Source organism: Trachurus trachurus, assembly GCF_905171665.1.
Source record: "Trachurus trachurus genome assembly, chromosome: 16".
Taxonomy (NCBI): Eukaryota; Metazoa; Chordata; class Actinopteri; order Carangiformes; family Carangidae; genus Trachurus; species Trachurus trachurus.
Window position 1 is genome coordinate 14,169,128 of NC_139902.1, and position 21,606 is coordinate 14,190,733.

Below are 21,606 nucleotides of genomic sequence, written 5' to 3' on the forward strand. Positions count from 1 at the left end.
CTAAGTGTAATTACATAATTAACAAACTGTTTATATGTACATTTATACTGTACACTCTTTGTTCATTAATGCTGAGATCAAGTTTTCTTTTCTTTTCTTTTTTTTAATGTGCTGCTAAGGGCAGTAATGGATTATTATCATCTGTGGCGCCCTCAAATGTGTCATTTTGCACAATTAATGTTTTGACCTTTTTTTTATACTTTTATTTTGATGTTGATGTTGATACCAAATCAAACGCAAGTTTAAATAATAATAATAATTTTAAAAAAGTAATAAAATAAAATAAAATAAAATAAAATAAAACAAAACAACCAGACTTCCGTTGGCGGAAGCGGCGGTTGAACCCGGAAGCCGCCTCCGTTGCGTCAGACGCTGAGAGGCGGAGAGGACTCATGTGGCTCTGCTGTGAATGCTAACTTAAGCTGACGTCTCTTTCTGTTTCATTCAAAGGTACCGACAACATTTTATACAAGTTCGCAGTAACAGGCTCGTAGATGTTTTAAAACACTGGATTCAGGTCCGGTTTAAAGCTCTGACTGTGTGTTAACACGAGTGAAACTCGCCGAGCAGCTGCGACAGTCAAGTTTTAGTTTGTCTCGTTAGCTAAAGCTAGCTAGCCTCTGTGGCATGGGTTTTCACCAGCCTGTGACAGGTGGCACAGATCAGCTTTGTAGAAAGTGAGACAGCTAGCTTGTCCGCTAACGTAGCCACAGTTTGACACTTTGAAAAGACGACGCAGACCAATACTTTTAATACACTTGAAACGTGAAACACGTTTAAACCAGCTTGTTTGTGAGTTTTGCATCCTTCGTCAATGTTACCTTAAATGCCAGGAAGTTTGTGGTATTTAGCAAACACACCCACTTCAACACGTCTTGATCACCAACCCAGACAATCTTGTTTTGTCGCATGACCACAAAGACAAAAATAAAAATGCGCATGAGCCTGACCCAGTTTCAACATGTACAACATTTCTGTTTCTCCCCCAGAGATGGCCACTCTCTACGTGTCCCCTCACCCAGATGACTTCAGGAGCCTTCTGGCTCTCACAGCTGCAGAGTTTTGTCCGTCCTCTCGCCCTCGAATCATCACAGAGGACCCTCCTGTGTCTCTTAATGCCCGGTCCAGACCGACCCTGGTGCTGGGCGCTGGGGAAGGCGACTCTGTCCTGAGCGGGGCCAACGCTGTGGCCTGGTACCTGGGCCTTCAGGGGAACAGGGCTGGTGTGGATGTGAAACAACAGAGTCAGGTGTGGCAGTGGCTGAGCTTCGCAGACAATGAGCTCATTCCTGTGTCCTGTGCTGTTGTCTTCCCACTGCTGGGCGTGATGGGTGTGGATAAGAAGGTGAGAGGAATACACAACAAATGCTCACCTATAAATGTCCATGATTCTTCCTTTCCTGTGGGGGATAAGTGTTTGTCTTGTTGCGTGTCGTCAGCTCCAGCAGAGCTCTCGTGCAGAGATGCTGCGTGTCCTAAAGGTTCTTGATCAGGCACTGGAGCCAAGAACCTTCCTGGTGGGAGAGGGCGTCACCTTGGCTGACATGGCTGTAGCCACAGCTGTTCTACTACCTTTCAAATATGTAAGTGTTACAGGTTTTTCCACATAGCTGTTGTTTGCTCATCAATCTGATTTCTTATGTTCAACAAATCAGATGTCAGTGACTGCATTTCTGTCATATCTCTTTTTTTTAAGGCACTGGAGCCGTCAGACAGAAAGGTCTTGACCAACGTTACTCGGTGGTTCACAACCTGCATTAATCAGCCCCAGTTCTTGAAAGTGCTGGGAAAGATCACTCTCTGTGAGAAAATGGTGCCAGTTACACCAAAGACAACTGCTGCTACAGATGCAAAAGCTGCTAATGGCAGTCCTGCTGCTGACTCTGCTGGCGCCGACGGTAACGGCGAGGAAGATTTTTGACAGAGTTAAGGAATATGTCTTTATTGTGTGGACAGCATTGTGATTTGAGATGTTTTGTACTCCAGGTCCACCAAAGACAGAGGCTCAGCTGAAGAAAGAAGCAAAGAAGAGAGAAAAGCTGGAAAAGTTCCAACAGAAGAAGGACATGGAGGCGAAGAAAAAGACACAGCCACCGACAGAGGTATAGATTCCTCACTTGAAAAAGTTCTTGTATTTTTGTATTGGTTGCTTTGTGGTGGTTCATGTGTGTTCTGTCTTGTTCTTTTGTTTTTGTTTATTCTCTCAGAAAAAGGCCAAACCTGAGAAGAAGGAGTTGGGAGTCATCTCATACAACATCTCTACTCCTGCTGGGGAGAAAAAAGGTGATTAATCCCAACGAGCGGGTGGGTGTATTTGTAATGGTGGGTATGGATCTTACATCACTGTGCTGGGAAACTAAAGTCATAATGAAACTCACTAAGCTTTGTGCATTAAGTCAACTAAGCACACAGCTTTGTGAATGAAGTGCTTACAGTAATGAAATGTTTATAGACAAATGTCACTTTTGGCGATATTTACTTTTAACTTTTGCAGCTTTACATTTTCTGTGTTTCACCACTTACTGTGGGTGAGGGGGGAGCACATCCTCTATGATACAAATAGCTTCCATATGGAAGTATGTAAGTTCATATATTAAACCTTTTTTTTCTTAATGGGAACAGACATAATGTATAAACCGACAATACACTGACCCCAAAAAACAGACAAAAAGAAGACAAACGACAGAGCAAACCCAACAACACAACAAAACATGACCAAAACAGGACAGAAAAGCAAAAAACACGCACAAGAAAAATAGAACAAACAACTACAATAAAAAAAAGGATGTGAAACTACTAGAATTAAATGAACAGTAATTACTTAGTATACATTCACTCAAAAGTAAGTTTTTTCCCATTTTTTGTTATGCATTTCTACCTTATCTTGATTTGATGCGATCATTTTTTCCAAAAGAAATTGGCGTCACACTTTATTTCTAAAAAAAAACAAGTTCAAAAGCGTTTTTGTTTGGGTCTTAAATATAAATATTTTCCCCAAAAGGATGATCGTGTTTACAATCTGTGGGCATTCTTTTTTTCTTTCCTGGTATCAGATGTCGTCAGTCCCCTTCCTGACTCCTACAGTCCTCAGTACGTGGAGGCTGCCTGGTATCCTTGGTGGGAGAAGCAGGGATTCTTCAAACCTGAATATGGGGTAAGAACCTCTTTTCCGTGACACTGTATGTTAACACAGCAGCTCCTAGGGCTGTCCCGATTATCATATTTAGAGAATTGATTATTCGCGGACATAAAATCAATCATAATCAAAGCTTTTTTTGGGTCAGCCCTAACAGCTTCACATTAGTGTTTTTAATAACACGTTTCTCTCTTTTCCTACTTTCTGCAGAGGAAGAGTATCAGTGAGCAGAACCCTCGTGGCATCTTCATGATGTGCATCCCTCCACCTAATGTGACCGGATCACTTCACCTGGGTCATGCCCTCACCAACGCCATTCAGGACTCTCTGACCAGATGGTAACTAGAGTTAGACCATTTACAAAGGAGTACATCATACCATCAAATATTCATTAAAGCAGAAGTGAGTGATCTGGTCGTTTTCGCTAATGCTGCGTTCCAGGCAGGCTTTTGAAATCGTAAATTACAGCTTCAAGTCACAACTTACGACTTTGTAGCGTTCCAGGCAACCCACTCGTGTTTTTCCGACCTGTTTTACCGGTGAAAGTCACTTTAACGGCCACTCGTAACTTCCGACCGGTGAACTTGTACCAGATCGAACTGGTACCACTTCACGGTCGGAAAAATACGAGTTTCCTTGAACGCACCATAACAGTCCTCGTCGCTACGTCACCACATTCACGGCGTTCCTTGGCTGCACACACAGCCCTGCATGCCGTTCTCTCTCCTCATTGGATAAAAACTGTAGGATACGATAAATGTTTTCTCTTCGGCTCAGAGCAGAGCAGAGGGACTGAGAGACCCATGTTTCAGTCCAAACACTCTATGTAAGTGATTGCTGTCGGAAGATATAACTATTTAAGACTTATATTAACACAAATATATCACTCACTTCTGCTTTAAGGCTCCTGTGTTCATGCTGGCTGTGGCTGCGAAGCCATGTGATTGAATTTTGCAATTTTCCTCCAGGCACAGGATGCGAGGTGAGACCACCCTGTGGAACCCCGGCTGTGACCACGCTGGCATCGCCACCCAGGTGGTGGTGGAAAAGAAGTTGATGAGAGAGAGGGGTATGAGCCGCCATGACCTCGGCAGGGAGAACTTCATCCAGGAAGTCTGGAAATGGAAGAATGAGTGAGTTCATTACGATGTGAGAAATCTAAGAATGGAAACATTGAATAAAAAAATAAAACATTTTTGTTATTTTGTCTTTTCAGAAAGGGAGATCGTATCTACCACCAGCTGAAGAAACTTGGCTCCTCTCTGGACTGGGACAGAGCCTGCTTCACTATGGACCCTGTGAGTCTTTTGAAATCCCTGAATTCATTTGAATACAATTTTAAAGAAATATTCATCATTTTTATGTCTGCGCTGTTTTCTCTCTCTAGAAACTTTCCTATGCAGTCCAAGAGGCCTTTATCCGCATGCATGAAGAGGGAGTGATTTACAGGAGCAAGAGGCTGGTCAACTGGTCCTGCTCCCTAAACTCTGCTATCTCTGACATAGAGGCAAGTTACTATTTACGCAATATCAAGCAGTGTGTTTTATAAAAGTAAGACACACTATAATAAAAACTCACAAAAATGTGAGGGCGTTGGGGCTGCTATTGATCTTTTATCATCGATGCCTTGGCCTTTGGGTCTTTGCTGTTTAGGCTGCATACATGTGACCAGCAGCATGTTTTGGCTCAACAGTATATTTATATGAATATGAAACCCACTGCTTACTAGGGCCAGTTTTCTAACACCAAGACATTGAATGACTGCAGAGTTGGGTCTGTTCCAGTGAATAATGAAAACCATCAAATACAGAAAATTGTCCTGTTTAATCCTTTAATCAGATATTTCCATCTTTAAATCCTAATTTACTGTACTCTATATTTAACTTGGCTTTAACACAAATTTAAACACAGATGCAATTCAGAGGGCTGTCTCATTTTTCTTACTTAGCAAACTAGATGGCATCGTCCCCACCCGATCTGCCAGATGTCTTATTTGTCCCCTGACTGCCTGAAGTCAAATCAAGGATAAACTGATTTTGCTTGAATATGTGTGATGATAATAATAGAAGTTCAAAAAAATATGCATACGTTTCTGTTTTCACTGCAAATGATATCAAATGTACAGAGCAGTCTGCAGCCCCAGTTTGTTAACCCTGTCATTAGGCTCTAACACATTTAAACGGTTGCGCAAATGCTGAACTGCCCATGTTGTACTCTCTTGATTAAATCCGTTGGTTTGCAGGTGGATAAGAAGGAGCTCACTGGCAGGACACTGCTGCCTGTACCTGGTTACAAAGAGAAAGTGGAGTTCGGGGTCTTGGTGTCTTTCGCCTACAAGATCGATGGGTCAGGTGCGTGAGCTCATGGAGAGAAAAATGTTTTGGACAAAGACGCCTCATGCTGCTCAAGTAATACTGTTGAATTTCTTTCTCTTTGTGTTCTTTAGATGAGGAGGTGATTGTGGCCACGACTCGTATTGAGACTATGCTCGGAGACACTGCTGTCGCTGTCCACCCTGCTGACACCAGATATCAGCATCTGAAGGGAAAAATGGTGCAACATCCCTTCTGTGACCGCAAGATGCCAATTGTCTTTGACGACTTTGTGGACATGAGCTTTGGAACAGGTAGGCGTTGGCAGAGGAAAACACAGGCTGCCTTTTGGTCTGCAGAGTGCTGTGAATAAGTAATCATAACAAGTTGTTACACCAAGCTGCTTTTCCTCATTATGGCTGTTGTCTCTTTGCCTCCTCTCTACCTCTCGTGTCCCTCTGCACCATTTTCTGTTCAGGCGCCGTCAAAATCACCCCAGCCCATGACCATAATGACTACGAGGTTGGAGAAAGACACAATCTGGCCTTCATCAACATCTTGGATGAAAATGGCCTGCTCATTAACGTGCCTCCTCCCTTCCTGGTATAGTGTCTCATTATCATCTTTTCCCCTGCAGTGTGTGCCTTTCCACTGTGACACTTAAAGTCAACCTTCTGCATAGTTTGTGTGGTGTGGCAGTTTTATTTCAGATTTTTCATTTTTAACCATTCCTTCTGTCCCTCAGGGCATGAAGCGTTTTGAGGCCAGGAAAACAGTGCTGCAGGCTCTCAAGGACAGAGGCCAGTTTAAAGAGATCAAAGACAACCCCATGGTTGTTCCTGTTTGCAGGTAACAGTGAGTTCATGGTTGCAGAACTGCATTTTTTCTATTATAGGATATTCGTCCTATTCAGGGTCACCCTTTAAGCAGCATTGTGCATCTTCCCCATCAGTCGTTCCAAGGACATTGTGGAGCCGCTGCTGAAGCCACAGTGGTATGTGAACTGCACAGACATGGGGAAACAGGCTGCCGACGCCGTCAGAGAGGGACGGCTCAAAATCATCCCTGATCACCACCTCAAGACTTGGTTCAACTGGATGGACAACATCAGGTAATTATCAGCAGTTTCTTTTAAATGCATCTCTTCTGATTGATGCTTATATAGTGTAAGCAGTTCTGACTTCTTTATTCTGACATTTAGTTGAAAATTTTAGCTTTACTTCTGTCAACATTTTTCACTGTAATAAAGTGTGTGACTTATTTTATTATATTATTATTGAATATGCAAATGTTCTGTTTTTATAATCTCACAATAACAGGACTGTAAATATAGTTAGTTGCCATAACAAATTAATGTGTTGGATAGTTTCTTGATTACTTGATTGATCTGTTGGCAAGTAGTAAAACAAAACCTCAAGATATTTAGTTGACAGTTGTAAAATAAAGGTGCAAATGTAAAAAAAAAAAAAAAAATTAGATATTTTTAACTGTAAAATTTGAAGAAAAAAAAAGTTTCAGCTTTGCACAATATTGTAGTGCGACCTTATTCAGATCTTATCCATCCATCTTCCCCTCAGGGACTGGTGTATCTCTCGGCAGCTGTGGTGGGGTCATCGAATCCCCGCTTACTTCATTACTGTCAACGATCCCTCTGTGAAACCAGGAGAGGTAAGATGACGCCTGCCACTATTGTGAAGGTTTGAAGGTTTTCAGATAACAGATAAAAGCTATTTATGTTGTTAGGCTGCATTTTTGTTGTTTTCCTTCACTTATTTCCTCTCTATTTACCATTTCCCCCCCTTGAAGGACATGGATGGTCATTACTGGGTGAGTGGGAGGTCAGAGGAGGAGGCCAGAGAGAAGGCAGCAAAACGCTTCAATGTGTCTGCTGACAAAATTACCCTCAGACAGGGTAAGATGGAAGAGTCTTTAATTTCACAATCTCATTACAATTATTGTAAAGGTTATCTAATCGGTTCATGTCATGCCAGTGCAAAGGTCCGCCTAATTTAATGAATTCTACTCCATATTCATTGAGATTACATAACTTTTGTTCCTGCATTTCAGACGACGATGTCCTGGACACTTGGTTCTCATCTGGCATTTTCCCATTCTCTATCTTCGGATGGCCAAATGAGGTAAAATACTGAGGTCAACCAACTTTCTACTGACGCAAATGGCACTTACCAGCAGTAAATGTTATAGATATCTTGTGATAGAAAGACACTGCTATAAAACTGCAAGTTATATAATAAAGATGTCACAGAACCTCTCAAAGTGTTAATATAAAATACGACTTTTAGCCAGCGCTCCTCAACGGGTTTCTATATTGCCATCATAAATGTTGGTGTTGCGGCCTTCCTTTAGACACAGGACCTGAATGTGTTCTACCCTGGCACCTTGTTGGAGACGGGCCACGACATCCTGTTCTTCTGGGTGGCTCGTATGGTGATGATGGGCCTCAAACTGACCGGCAAGCTGCCCTTCAAAGAGGTAAGTCCAATCATAACTGCCAAAAAAAACACAGTATAGCACAACATGATGTGACGGTAACATTGGTCCTCATCATTTATTTTTCACAGGTGTATCTGCATGCGGTGGTGAGGGATGCCCATGGAAGGAAGATGAGCAAGTCTCTGGGCAACGTCATTGATCCTCTGGACGTCATTACTGGGATCTCTCTTGAGGTAAAGCCTAATGCATGTGCAGATATATGCACACGTTCACACACACTCGCATACACACACACACACACACATGCAGGCTGTCTTCTCTCTCTGCCTCTTTGGCTGTCTTTACATGGTCACCATGCTCATTGCTCCCCTGAGGCTCATATTCTTATGTAAGCTTTATTAAGCACCTTTTTCTGCTTTCAACAAGCTTTTATTGAGGCCATCAATCTCTTCACCAGCTTGGGGGAAACTGTTCAGCCTGACTAACCACAACTGTCCTCTAGAGGGCACTGAAGGACTTGAAGTAAACCTCACCATACCGTGAATGTCCTCCCTACAAAGGTCCCTCTCTGTCTGACCAATTAAGACTTCAAGAGGCAGCTCACAGGGCCTTCTCATCATCCCTCAGATGAAAAAGGAAAATTGTAGAACACAGTTTTATTCTATGGTGGCAACATTTTTCTTTATTCTCTCTGCCCTCCAGGGTCTTCATGCTCAGTTGACGGACAGCAACTTGGATCCTTTGGAGGTAGAAAAGGCAAAGCAGGGCCAGAAGTCAGACTACCCGAATGGCATCCCAGAGTGTGGCACAGATGCTCTCCGGTTTGCCCTGTGTGCCTACACCAGCCAAGGTGAACTCATTTATCTTTTCTAAATTTCCTACTTTCTCCTTGTTGTGCCCTGAATGACCAACAGCCTGTATCACAGCCTTGAAATTCATAAAATGCATCAAAACACTGGAAAAACGGCATCAGAGTGCTGTCAGCACAAGGTCTGTTCTTCAATCAATCTATTCTAATATATACTGGAATAATGATTCGTGTCTCTGCCCCCCCACCAGGTAGGGATATCAACCTGGATGTCAACCGCATCCTCGGTTACCGTCACTTCTGCAACAAGCTGTGGAACGCTGTGAAGTTTGCTATGAAGACTCTGGGAGACAACTTTGTACCATCAGAGAAAGCCCAGGTGAGATCAGGAGAAAAGATAAAGTACACAAAGAACATAAACAAAGACTGCGCCGTGCTCATTTATATTCACCCAGTGGCATACCTACCATATTTTTGACCAAGCAAAGGCTTAGTGAAAAGGATTTCAGATGCAGCACTGTTTGTCTGGGTGTATTGTTTGCTCATATGCTGCCCTGCTTTGTATTTATAGACTTGTACACATTGACATCAGGGAAGTGCTCACTACAGGAGTCACATTAACCAAATCTGAACATTTCCTCCATGTCACGATTTTGACCCACAGCTGTGTGGAGAGGAGAGCGTGTCAGACAGGTGGATCCTGTCCAGACTGTGTGCTGCTGTTGCTCTCTGCGACGCCAGCTTTAAGGCCTACGACTTCCCCGCCATCACCACCGCCATCTACAACTTCTGGCTTTACGAGCTCTGTGACGTCTACCTGGTAAGAAACGTTGAAACCATCTTATTTTGATCATGAAGGGCATGTAAAAAGCTTTGCAGATGACTCTAGTGTCGCACTCCACCACCTTCTTCTTCTTATTTCCTCGCTCCCCCATCTCTCGTTCGCCAGGAAAGTGTGAAACCAGTGTTCAGTAAAGCAGATGAAGACAGTGCCAGCCAGAGACAGGCCCTGGTGTGCAGACAGACCCTCTACACCTGTCTAGAGGTCGGTCTCCGTCTCCTGTCTCCCATTATGCCCTTCGTCGGTGAGGAGCTCTACCAGAGGTTACCACGGAGACAACCTCAGAGCGACCCCCCCAGCATCAGTGTCACATCCTACCCAAGCACTGAGGAGGTGAGTTGAAGAAGGGGGAAAAAGAGTGATGTTAAAATTTCACCAATGTGCTTTGACTCATTGTAGCAGGTCAGAACATCATTTCTATGAAATATTAGTCACTGAAGTTGTTTTCCTTCTGCTTTTGTGAGCAAAACCTTTTATGTGATTCATTGTAGTTCTGCTGGCACAGCGAGGAGGTCGACCGTGACATGGAGTTTGTAATGACTGTGGTCAAAACGATCCGGTCACTCAGGGCCGACTACAACCTCACCAAGACCCGGGCTGACTGTAAGTGGGTGTACACACACAACAACAAAAGTTACTCAAAAGTTAAATTTCATTTTCAAGGCCAAATACTTAGAATTTCAGTTAGGAATGGAGAATTGATTTTTTTTTTTAATAAATGCTGTTTGTCGGTCTTCCACTTCGTCCTTGCCTCTATGAATGTCAGCACTCATTTAGACATGTACAGGTATCATCCACAATTTTAATTTTATACAACTGTACTGGTCCATTGTCAGCACATGTTAATGTTAAACATAAACCAAATACAGTGTATGAGCTTATAAAATGTACAGTATTAAAACAGATTCATCTTGACAACAGTGTTCAGAGTAGTAAGTCCCACCTTAAGGGGAAATTCTGGGTTTTCGGTTTCACAAAGCCGGTTCAGAACGAGTCAGTTACCATGGCAACATACTCTGTGAACCTAACCTGGTCAGGAGCGGTTGTTGCTAGATGGCGTACATGAGCTGCAGGAAGTGACGTCCTAGAAAACATGCACTCTTTACTTAGCTGTGCCTTAACCCAACCATTGGCTTCACTTAATTTGTGTTTTTTCCCCCCCTATTTTACACCTGTACGCGTCAGTTTTACTAAACTTAACCAGTCGGGAGTTCTCAACGAGATTTGGTAAGATTCTACGTCACTTCCTGCAGCTCATGTACGCCATCTAGCCACAACCGTCGGGAGCAGGTTTTCTTCAATTAACCCTGAGTTTTCAAACTAAATGACCATGCCATGGTGAATCATGTTATCTTTGTTCCGTTGATGAGGGCTTTTCATCTCCTTGTGCGCAAGCTTAAGTCAGGGTTACAGTAATACATTTAACTTTTGGGACTTTTTAGATAAAACACGTTTCTGATATTGTTTATATCATAAATATATATATATAAATGGAGGACTTTTTTTGACATTGTGGTGCACTTTCTTCTATGAATGTGCCTGATGGGTATCAGGTCAGTGAGAAAAACAACCAGGTTGACAAATGGCTAATGTGAATGTAGAAGAAAAAAAAAGAAGATACATTTCTGTGCACACCAGTCGTTTCCACAGAACAGTCAGGGCTTGACTCTTTGCTGCATGTTGTCAAAAAGGTGCTATCCTGTGGCCTAATCTTCACTTTGCACCTGTCTCTCACAGGCTACCTCCAGTGCATAGACTCTGCAACTGTGTCCCTGGTGCAGAAGTACAGTCTGCAGATCCAGACCCTGTCGTATTCTCAGGCTATCATCCCTCTGACAGGAAACCAGCCTGTCCCAGAAGGCTGCGCTGTGGCTATCGCCTCTGACAGATGCACTGTCAACCTTATGCTCAAGGTGAGGGCCGGTAATGTGCTCAATTGTGGTTGGCCCCTCCCATCCACGATGCACACATACGTTTGTCTTGTTTTTGTTGTGGCTTCTGTAGACACGAGATAAGGTGACTTTGCCATGTATCACTTGTTTTTAATGTTCTACATCACTTCAACGTACCCTTTTTGACAATTTGTGTAATGACCTGAAAAGTCTTGAGTGCATGAATGCAGATCACCTACTTGGTTATCGAGGCAGGTAAATATGTCAGCGACACCATTAAACTTGAACTCGAGTTGAGCGCTTCCTCCGTCACTGACCTGATATAACGAGATCATAATTTTCAGCTGCCCCTCTTGACTTCACCTTTTGTTCCCGCAGGGTTTCATTGATGTGGAGAAGGAAGTTGCCAAGCTGATGACAAAGAAGGGTGACTTGGAGAAACAGATGGAGAAATTGAGAGAGAAATTGGCAAAGAATGACTACAAAGAGAAGGTGCCAGTGAAGGTGCAGGAGCAGGATGCTGAGAAGGTGGGAAAAATAAATTGACTCACAGGGTTTTTCTGGGTCTAAGACGGTGTGAATTTCTGGTAAATAATGACTTCCTTTTTCTCTGCAGCTACGACAGAGCCAAACTGAACTTGAGAAAGTGAAAGAAGCAGTGGACAACTTCAGGAAAATGATGTAGCGTTCCCCCTTAGAATTATGTAAATCAAGATTTATTTCCACTTTTTTTCATGTCAGTGTGTTAATTTTCATATCCAGCTCTCAAATTGATTGTAGTATGAAGGGACTTCAATAAAGCTCTGGCAATTTGAGTCTTGAGTTGTGTATTGGTTTGAAGTGATTTATTATTAGTCTTCTGCAATTTGTTGAATCCCCGTATCAAGTAGAGAACAAATAAATTCAGTCCCTTATGTCAAACATTTTATTCAGCATATTTAATAGAACATTTAAGAGCTTCATTTTAGAATACAGCTTTGTTCAGAAAGATAGTGGCTGCAGAACAGAAAAAATGGAAAAGCCTAAACTCTTTGGCTGCATTTTTAAAGATTAAACCATCAACATTATTTATATTAAATTGTAGCAGTGTGTTTTTTACTTAAAGGTGCTTCCTTACAAATACAGCCAAAGAAGGAACAATGGAAGGAGTGAGTGATGGCTTGTGCATTTACATTTAAAATGCATCCTTACTTCCTTTTTTTTTTTCTTTAAAAAAAGGGGACACACACTCAAGTGACTAAACACCAACCTTAAAAGAAAAGATCAAATTTTACATGTTTTTGGCTGTGAGGGAGATCAACCAGATCTTTCCAGATGCCACCACAGCAGCACTACTGTATACATGACAACATATCTGTCATGGGGAGGAGGAGGGGGAAAAAAATCTGGAACATAATAACAGAAATACATTCACACCATGCCAGGAACACGCTCTGACCACAGGCCATCCAAATCCTCTGCTGCTCATTTCCTCTCATCCATCCGTCCTCTCTCCCTACAGTCTCCAGGGTGAGTGGAACTCGGAGGCGGGGAGAGGAGTGCAATGTGTGGTTTCAAAGTTCCGCATGTACTTCCGTGCCTTGGAGAGAGAAAAGACAGCGGGGATGGAGGAGGAATGGAGAATGAGAGATGTGGGAGGGCAGTGAACAAAAAGTGCAGAACTTGATTATATTAGGCTCGGTCTGTCTGGCTCAGTGCCTTACAAATCTCTCCCATCTCTTTAAGGGTTTACACGGCAGGTGAATAAAGCCTAATTCAGAACGCATTACCAAGGGAGGAAAAGCATAGCATTAGCTGTAATTGATGGCACTCCTCTTGTTTGATGTTAAATGACTTCAATAAGCTGAGCGCGGTGAAATATATTACACCAGTCAACCTGAGAGCACAGGTGAGCTGGTTACTATGGTGACGAGAAACGTGTTCCTCAGTGGTAATGATGTCTGCGAGTAGCTGTGATTTTTTTTGGGGGGGTGGGGTGGGGTGAAGCTAAACCAAAATCTTAAGCCAAAAAAGGGGGTTTGTTGGAGAAAAGGAAATTAGACTTTGTATGAGTGAGGAGTCAGACTATGTAAAAACCTGATTTGGAAAAGATGAGGAAGACAACAGGTGGCTGCCCTTTAAACCAGACAAAAAAATAACAGGAAACAATTGTGTGTGTCGAAACTGAGCACATGCTTAACAATAGATGGTTTCCTTACCAAGAAAAGAGCCAGCTGCCTTCTTCCTTCAGGAGTCATATCCTCACCTGGCAACATTAACAGTGTGTTAGAGCATGTACAAGTGCTGTGAGGTGATACGTGTAGGTTGGAGGCTGGTGGTGTTGTGTGTGTGTGTGGTTTTATTTGCCTAGTAAATGCGATGGGAGTCGGGGCTTACCAACACTCCATGGAAACGAAACATCCCTGTCTGCCTGATACGACTGCAGCACTGACACGCACCAGTCGTCGTCCACTTCATAACCACTGTACACAGACGCTGCAGGGCAAGAGCGAGCTTGTGTTACTGGAGAACAGAAATATGCACCCCCCCCCCATTTCATTCATCAGAGTTCAAAAGCAACTTTAAAAATCAAACACATGGAGCAAACTAACCTTCCTCTATTGGACTGGAGGCCCCCAGCCATTCTCTGACCACTCTGATCCCTTCATCTGTCATTATTTTGGGGTATCTGTGTAGGAGAATGGCATCATGTGTCACTCAACAAGTGCAAACAAACCAAGTGTGCATAAAAATGACAATAGTGAGAAAAAAAAAGAGACTGACCTAAATTGCAGCAGTTTGAGCAGGAGGTCGTTGCCCCTGTTGGACATGATGTCCTCTGGACCCCTGTGACAGTACACAGCTCGGTGTTAATGTGTTGAAATGCATCTGAAATGTCTTTCTTCTCCTCAACACCATGACATTGTTTGGAATTTCATTTGTGGCGCAAATGACATTTTAAAAAATCTGGCATAATAATGTCTTACAGGAAACAATGTTCAGACTGAGATCCTGCTGTGAACCGTTTTTACTGGAAGTGCTTTTAACTTAAGACATAGTTGCTATGGAAGTTTTTAAACATAAAATATTCCAAAGAAAGTCAAATGTGACTTTTTGAACCATCGCCGTCACATGGAATTTACATTTTCATTGTTTCTTTAAACAGTAATATATTTTCCCCTGGGGTTTGTCATTTTATCACAAGTTGTTCCACTTGATAACTTGATCTTCCTTCGGAGGTTGAATACGTTGCTTTGGACAAAAGTGCACACCATGTGAAGGTAATTTAAAACCATTTAGTCTGTCAAGTGTAAATGTTCAAGCTTTTGATCACACTAATCCAAGTGCCCCTTTGTCATGCCCTCATACAACATTTCAATCAAAGAGACTGAAAATCATGCTTCCTGCGCACATGTCATGGATTAGTCCACAGGGAATAAAATGTACTATGCCCCTGTTGAATGACTTTAAAGGAATAGTTCACCAAAAAATGAAACTCACCCTCATGCTGATGAATACTCCAGAGTAGTTTTTTATTCCTCAAAGTGCATCTGGAGACCCAGGAGGCCGGATCGCAGTCCAACGGAAACTTTATATGAGATTAATAGGGACCGACACAAAAACGTCCATAAAACTACACAAAAACCATGTAATATTCCTCCACACTGCAATCCAAATAGTATAGTATATATTCCAGAGTTTACTCGAAACAACGTCATTTAGGACATTTTTACGGCCTAAACAGTACTGTATTGAATTTGCCTGGGGGGCGCTCTCGTGTTCATGTGACGCACACGTGCACAAAACAGGTCCATAAGTGTCCTGAAGGGATATAGTCCAGAGTTTACCCAAAACAACGTCATTGAGGCCAGTGTCGCGAGAGCGTGCCCCAGGCAAATTCAAAACAGGACTGTTTAGGCTGTAAAAATGTCCTAAATTCTGGACTATATCCCTTCAGGACACTTGGATTGCAGTGAAAGAGCAGTGTGGAGGAATATTAAATGGTTTTTGCGTAGTTTTATGGACATTTTTGTGTTGGCCCCTATTAATCTCATACAAAGTTTCCTTTGGGAGTACGAACCAGCCCACACAGGAATAAAAAACTACTCTGGAGTATTCATCAGGATGAGGGTGAGTCACTAATGACTGAATTTCATTTTTTGGTGAACTGTTCCTTTAAGATGGACTGTGGGGACTTACGTTGTGGTGATGATCTCATCTCTGGTTCTCCTGATCAGCAGGACTGGTCCCTGATATCTGGAGGAGGACAGGGACAAGTTTTGTTAATAATCAGCCGAATCACTGTGAGCTGGAATTCTAGTTTCATTTTCACATACCAACGTACTGTGTCACAATGCTCTGTGATGCAGACTTTGACTCTGCTATATTGGTTTCAGTACAAACAGACTCACTTGAGAAGCTGTTCTGCATTGTTGAGGTTCATGTATTGCCTGACTGTGTGCTGCACTAATGGTCCTGAGGAAGAACAGAGATACGTTAGTTGTTAAAATGAAACTTCCTGCTGCTACAACAACAACAAAAACTCTGAATATAGTATGAACTTTAACCTCTAGGACTCACTCCAACTGTCGGGCATGACCTTGAGGGCCAAAGGCAGCAGGTCATCAAAGGAGGCGTCCAACACCACTGATTGGATCTCTGGGTATGACATCACAGCCCAACTGGCTGAGAGTGGAAATGGGGAGAGAGACAGACAGAAAAAGAAGAGTAAGAAGATGCAGAATCAGGATCAAACAATATCAAGTAACATTTACAGCCCCAAAAACATGCTGATCATGTGTTGTTCTTGTGTACCTGTGAATCCTCCTATGGACCAGGCATACACGACAATGTCACTGAGCTGGAAGCCCAGTTCATGTATTGCAAACTGGATGACTACGTCCATGGCGTTGGCCTCATTCTGGGGGAATGGTACTCCCTGTAAAGAAGACACAAGTAAAACAACAACAAAAAATTCGATAGCAACGCTTGTAGGAAACCATGCATTTAAAAAGTTGACAGATTAACAGTCTTTTATTCCACCCCACTGATAATCAACCATGGGAACACACTTGCCCTCTTGAGCAACACTACCAAACTGAAACCAGACTTTAAACATACTGTTGTTTTCCATTGCACTATTTGTTCAGAGTAAGTAAAACACAGCTGCTTACCGTGCTGCCTCCAAAGCCAGGGTGGTTCCAGCCCAGCACAGAGTAGCCACCTACAACACACACAAACAAAAGCTTTAACTATAAGCCAAACACAACAACTTCACACTGATCAAAAACCCTGTGCTATTTCGCATCGATTTAAAAAGGATTATAACACATGTTGATGCTTGGAAAGTAAAGAGTTCCTCACCCTCCAGAGGCGTGTTCATGCAGCCCACCTCATAGAAGCCTGCGTTCCCCTCACAGCAGATGACCTGTGGCAGAATTCATTCATTTCAGGAACAATCTGTAATGTGACTGATGTGACAAGAGTCTTTGTTGGAGCCCGGAGCAAGCCCCAGTCAGAAAGACAACAAATCATCGCAGACATTTACCAGAGTCTGGCCGTTCTGTCCCCCTTCTCTCCGTCGATCCACAAACATTGTGTCAATCTCATTACCATCACAGGCCACAAGCTTGTTCCTTTGGCCGTCAAACTGACAGAAAATTGACAGAGAAAGATGATCGGTATTTATTGAAATGAGTATAGACAGTTAGAGAGAGAGAGAGAGAGGGAGAGTGTGTGTATTCTTGTACCTCCTCAATTAACCTAGCCTGGCCTTGTTGGAGCATCGGCCGCATGGCTTTCTGCAGTAAACCTACGGAGCCAGGGTACAGCATCCTCCTCCCGAACGAGTGAGAAATGAGAAAACTAGAGAGGAAGAAAACAGACATGTTGAAACTTTGTAATATGGAGAGAAACTGAGACAATAACTGAACCTCAAATAGAGCTTAATACCTGTATATATTCCCTAATTGTAATACTAATAACAAATCTGCGGTGTTATCGTGCAGTCCCTCAGAGCGTGCATTTTTGTCTCGCGCTGAATAAACAGCCTTTACCTGATGATGTGGCATGGCAGAGTGCGCACAGAGTTGAGGATGTTGTCTGCTGCTCCTCTTAATCTGGGCTCTGGCTTCAGCAGTGAAACACCAGCCTTGGACAGTTTTCTGCCACACACAGTCAAAGGCTTACAATGAAACAGATGAGCCACAAAGCATTTGACATTCAGTTGAATTATAAAGGGTACTTCACACTACATTGAATGCATGCATCTATAATAAAAAAAAACTTACGGATTGCTGACTTCTGCCCAGCTGAAATCTGAAGGCCAGTGTGAGAAGTCAAAGTCGTAGGACCTCAATTTTTTCTTTATAGAAAACACAAAGGAAAAAACGTTAGGCTTTGGATTTTTTTTGTATGTAAGCCTGGAAATAATTACTCATTCATCTCCTTGATCTGAAATAAAGCATTCAAATAGGAAATAGGAAATAGGAAAGAAAACAGGAAAAGGCTTAGTACTTGATTCACATTGCTATGATCTCACCTTGTTTGCTGGTGTGTGAGTCTTCTTGGTATCTTCAAGAATGGAGACAAACTGAACATACTCAGAGTTCCTCCATCGTCCCCACCCTGAGGGAAAAATGGTTAGAGGAAATGGGGAAAGCAAAGATGGAGAGAGAGATAAATGGAACGCACATGAGACACACATAAAAAAAATTGCTGCAAAGCCTCAAGGGTCTGTTTAATAGGCTTTGTAGTTACAGACCTAGTGTAACTGCCACAGTGTTAATAATAGGTTACTGGTGTATACAGGTATATGCAGCATGTGTTGTGATATGTAAAGATGAATGAACTGAGTTGGCGATCTGTAGCCTCACCTCTTAGACAGGCCACCCCTAGAAGACACACCAGCACGGTCCCCACATACTGACTCACTGGAACCAATTTACTGCTGCAGATGTAGCCTAAAAATACACAGAGAAACCATGACACGGTCATCTACATCTACACACACCCCACAGCCCCATCTCTCTGCCACGCTTGAGCCTCATTAACCAACACCAATACAAAGACTTACAGCCTGATAGCCGTCCCACAACCATGTGCATCGATCAATATCAGAAGCGCAATTATACATTCAGGAGTGGCACACAACTTCAAGCAATTAATTTCTATTGATGTGCAGTGTTACTGAATAATACACTTGATTAACTTTATATTAATCTCACTTGTCGGACATCAGTGATTCCCAAGAACATCCCCCAGTAGTCATTTGTCTTCCATAATAGAGGAAGAAATGTCATCCACATTATTATTATCCAATACATATTTTGACATATATGGCCACCAAATGTCCTAAGGAAGATTACTACTGTAAAGCTCACGTCTTAGACACCATGAGGAAAAAAAAAAGTTTCAGTATGCCTTTTGTTTTTCTTTTGCTTTCGATTCCAAGGAGAAACACTGATAAATGAGATTAACATTATTATCATATTATTCTCAATATCTTCCAACATAGACAAATCATACATAATTTAATTAACTAATGTTCAAAGCTATTTCCTGAGCTCCATTGTTGAGCATAACATTAAACCAAATTCCTTATACAAAATCATTTTCATTACAACTTGTCTCGACCTTGACTATGGAAGATAGCATGATAACATTACACAATCACATACTGTGTGTTGGCAGTCAGTCAAGTGTAAAGTCCACAACTCAGTCTTTGCTGAGAGAGTCTCTTCTGGTATAACCATCTGTCGCCTGAAACATCTTGTGATTAAATTTCACAACTAAGTCTTAATAATTACTTTTATTTTCAAAAATCTGACAATTATTTTCTTATTTAACTGAACACGAATTACATATTATGCAATTCCTCGTTTTGTCTGATCGACAGCCCACCAATGAAGCCAGGGCTCCAGACTTTTTTTTTTTTACTCGGAGCATAGGGTCCCCTAACTTAAAATTTTAGAGTGCAAGCAGAACATTTTGGGGCACACATCATAAATGGACTTGCAAACCAAATATTCACATTTCCTTCTCATTCGTGATCATCACACAGATTGGGATGCCACCTGTAATGACAGATTTCAGATTCTTTAAGTCACCCCTTCCACAATGTCACCAGTGAAAACGTACTGGTTGTAAATGTGCAAGTACATGAAAAAATGACTTGCTCTGTCTCAACTTTTAGGGGCAAAATGCCACCATTTAGGGTTAGTCTGGAGCCCTGGAAGCATATTCAGTACAGAGCTATAGCTAAAGAGCTTGAACAAGTGACTGCTGGTTTTGCTTGATTATTTCAGTTCAGCTGTCAATAATATAGAAATGACATATGATAATGACACATTAAACAACTACTACAACCTGAACCTACCTTTCCTGTACAGATAGCAGAGGAGAAGAGGAGAGCTGTAGTAAGAGAGAGACCAGAGTGCTGAAGCCTAGAGGGGGTGAAACACACAAACACATTACTTGACAGAACTTCTTATTTCTGTCCAAATGATCAACTGTATGGGGACACTAACCCAGCCGAGGATGCTGTCAGAGTGTTTCTCCAGACTTGTGACTTGGTAGTTCCATCCCTGGAAACACAGAGAGAAACTGTTCTCATGAATCATTACCAAAATCAGATTTATTGGCCAAGTATGTTAGCATACACTAGGAATTTGGTTCTGGCAACTGGTGATGACCCTCAGACAATATACATACTATCTACAACATCCAACTAATATAGACGCAGTATATATAGATTATATATAAGAGTTAGGGTTATTTGTAGATGTGAATCTAGGTGTAAAAACTATAAACAAAGTAAACAAGAGTAGCCTTGCCATAGCAGATGGTATTTATCAGCTATTCATGAGGGTAAGTTAATGCTGTTGTGATTTTTACCATACTGGGTTCTGTAGCACAGAAGTGGACGAATTAAAAATAAATAAATAATAATATGTGTGTGTGTCCAGAGTGTAAGGAGTCAGCATGTCCTTGTCTGATACTGAGTTCTTGAAAGCTCAGGAGCTTTTTATCCTATATCCCCCTTCGCTACAGTCTCAGCTAATGCTAGTTTAGCTTGTAGCACAGGTTATAGACATTTGTAGGGACAGGGGGATATATACTCCAACCACACACCTTCTGTTAAAGTTACCACATGTCTCCTTTTATTTTGTATTGCGTGTTTAGCGTTTGCCTGCTCTTTTTTCCACGTTGGCAAAGTTTCCTCTCGCTTGTGCCCAAGCTAGCGTTAGCACAACCGGGTTAATGTCAGCGAAGAGCACGGGTTGCGAGGCTAGAGTTAGCCTCTCTGTTTCGGTGATGGTGAAACAGAGAAGGAAATGTACACGAAACGAGACAAATGTAACTCTGCGCCTGTCATTTCATTCATTTACTGACTGTCAAGGCGGGAATGACAGCAGAGTTTCAATAACAAACACCTGGCACTTCCGGGCCGCAGCCGCAAACACGTCGTTGCTATGGCTTCAAATACCGCTCCGTTTTCAAACTCAGTGTCATTTAACCCATGAAAATCTTTATAAATATGCCTACCCTTCTTCCCGCTCGGGCCTCGGGTCGAGACTGGTCCGGTGAACGGTGAACTCGTTGCAGATGAGGCCCTAAAACACAGCGGAGCCACAACCAGCCTGCCATTCTTCCACTACGACGGCTACGGAAGCCTGCCCTACCCAGAAGTCTCAAAAGCGAAAGCTTGAAGCAAGTTTTACTTTCTTTCTTTCTTTCTTTTAATGATATAACAGGTTACTTGCCAGAAATTGTTCATTGTTTATTCAGACAATATACAATATCCCTTTTTACATACAGTAATGGAAATTAAAAGCATTCAGGTTAAAAAAACGACTTTTCTCCACTATTTTGTGTGAAATCGTAAGTTTCTTATTTTGTGTAGGCTATCGAGACTTTTACATTCACATTATATAGACACAATGTCAATTACGATGCATTGTCCTGTGCACAAGACTTATTTATTATAATAAATTATTAATTTAGAACAGCAAACTAGCATAGGCCTATTTAAGACTCAGTCATTAATATAAATAATTTATCTTGCATAAAGCAGTGGTTCTCAAACCTTTTCACATCAAGAACTAACAACCCAAACTGAAAAAAGGTTAGATACCCATTTTACATTTCACAAGTTTTAGAATTGTGGAATTATTGTGAAAATA

At 42.1% G+C, this 21,606-nt stretch overlaps 2 protein-coding genes across 2 annotated transcripts; one reads left to right on the top strand and one right to left on the bottom strand.

Moving 5' to 3' along the window:
• The first annotated feature begins 353 nt into the window (after window positions 1-353).
• On the top strand, window positions 354-13,023 carry vars1 (valyl-tRNA synthetase 1). Its single transcript, XM_083990419.1, has 29 exons — window positions 354-450; window positions 990-1,345; window positions 1,440-1,583; window positions 1,697-1,904; window positions 1,987-2,102; window positions 2,208-2,283; window positions 3,054-3,154; window positions 3,347-3,474; window positions 4,105-4,269; window positions 4,353-4,434; window positions 4,524-4,643; window positions 5,379-5,487; window positions 5,583-5,762; window positions 5,927-6,051; window positions 6,194-6,297; window positions 6,401-6,559; window positions 7,026-7,116; window positions 7,255-7,360; window positions 7,516-7,586; window positions 7,816-7,941; window positions 8,031-8,135; window positions 8,605-8,752; window positions 8,962-9,089; window positions 9,375-9,530; window positions 9,660-9,884; window positions 10,043-10,154; window positions 11,289-11,464; window positions 11,822-11,971; window positions 12,060-13,023. Exons 2-29 carry the CDS (start codon window positions 992-994, stop codon window positions 12,126-12,128), a joined length of 3,834 nt encoding a protein of 1,277 aa, XP_083846545.1. The 5' UTR covers window positions 354-450; window positions 990-991; the 3' UTR covers window positions 12,129-13,023.
• Window positions 12,759-21,089, bottom strand: abhd16a (abhydrolase domain containing 16A, phospholipase). The gene is made up of 20 exons (XM_083990420.1): window positions 20,969-21,089; window positions 19,951-20,007; window positions 19,800-19,866; window positions 18,298-18,384; window positions 17,964-18,049; window positions 17,713-17,786; window positions 17,479-17,586; window positions 17,173-17,287; window positions 16,971-17,072; window positions 16,787-16,850; window positions 16,597-16,646; window positions 16,238-16,361; window positions 16,004-16,108; window positions 15,835-15,898; window positions 15,623-15,679; window positions 14,207-14,269; window positions 14,035-14,111; window positions 13,820-13,918; window positions 13,642-13,688; window positions 12,759-13,022 (listed from the first exon to the last, which is right to left on the bottom strand). Exons 1-20 carry the CDS (start codon window positions 21,068-21,070, stop codon window positions 12,939-12,941), a joined length of 1,632 nt encoding a protein of 543 aa, XP_083846546.1. The 5' UTR covers window positions 21,071-21,089; the 3' UTR covers window positions 12,759-12,938.
• Between the last annotated feature and the right edge of the window lie 517 nt (window positions 21,090-21,606).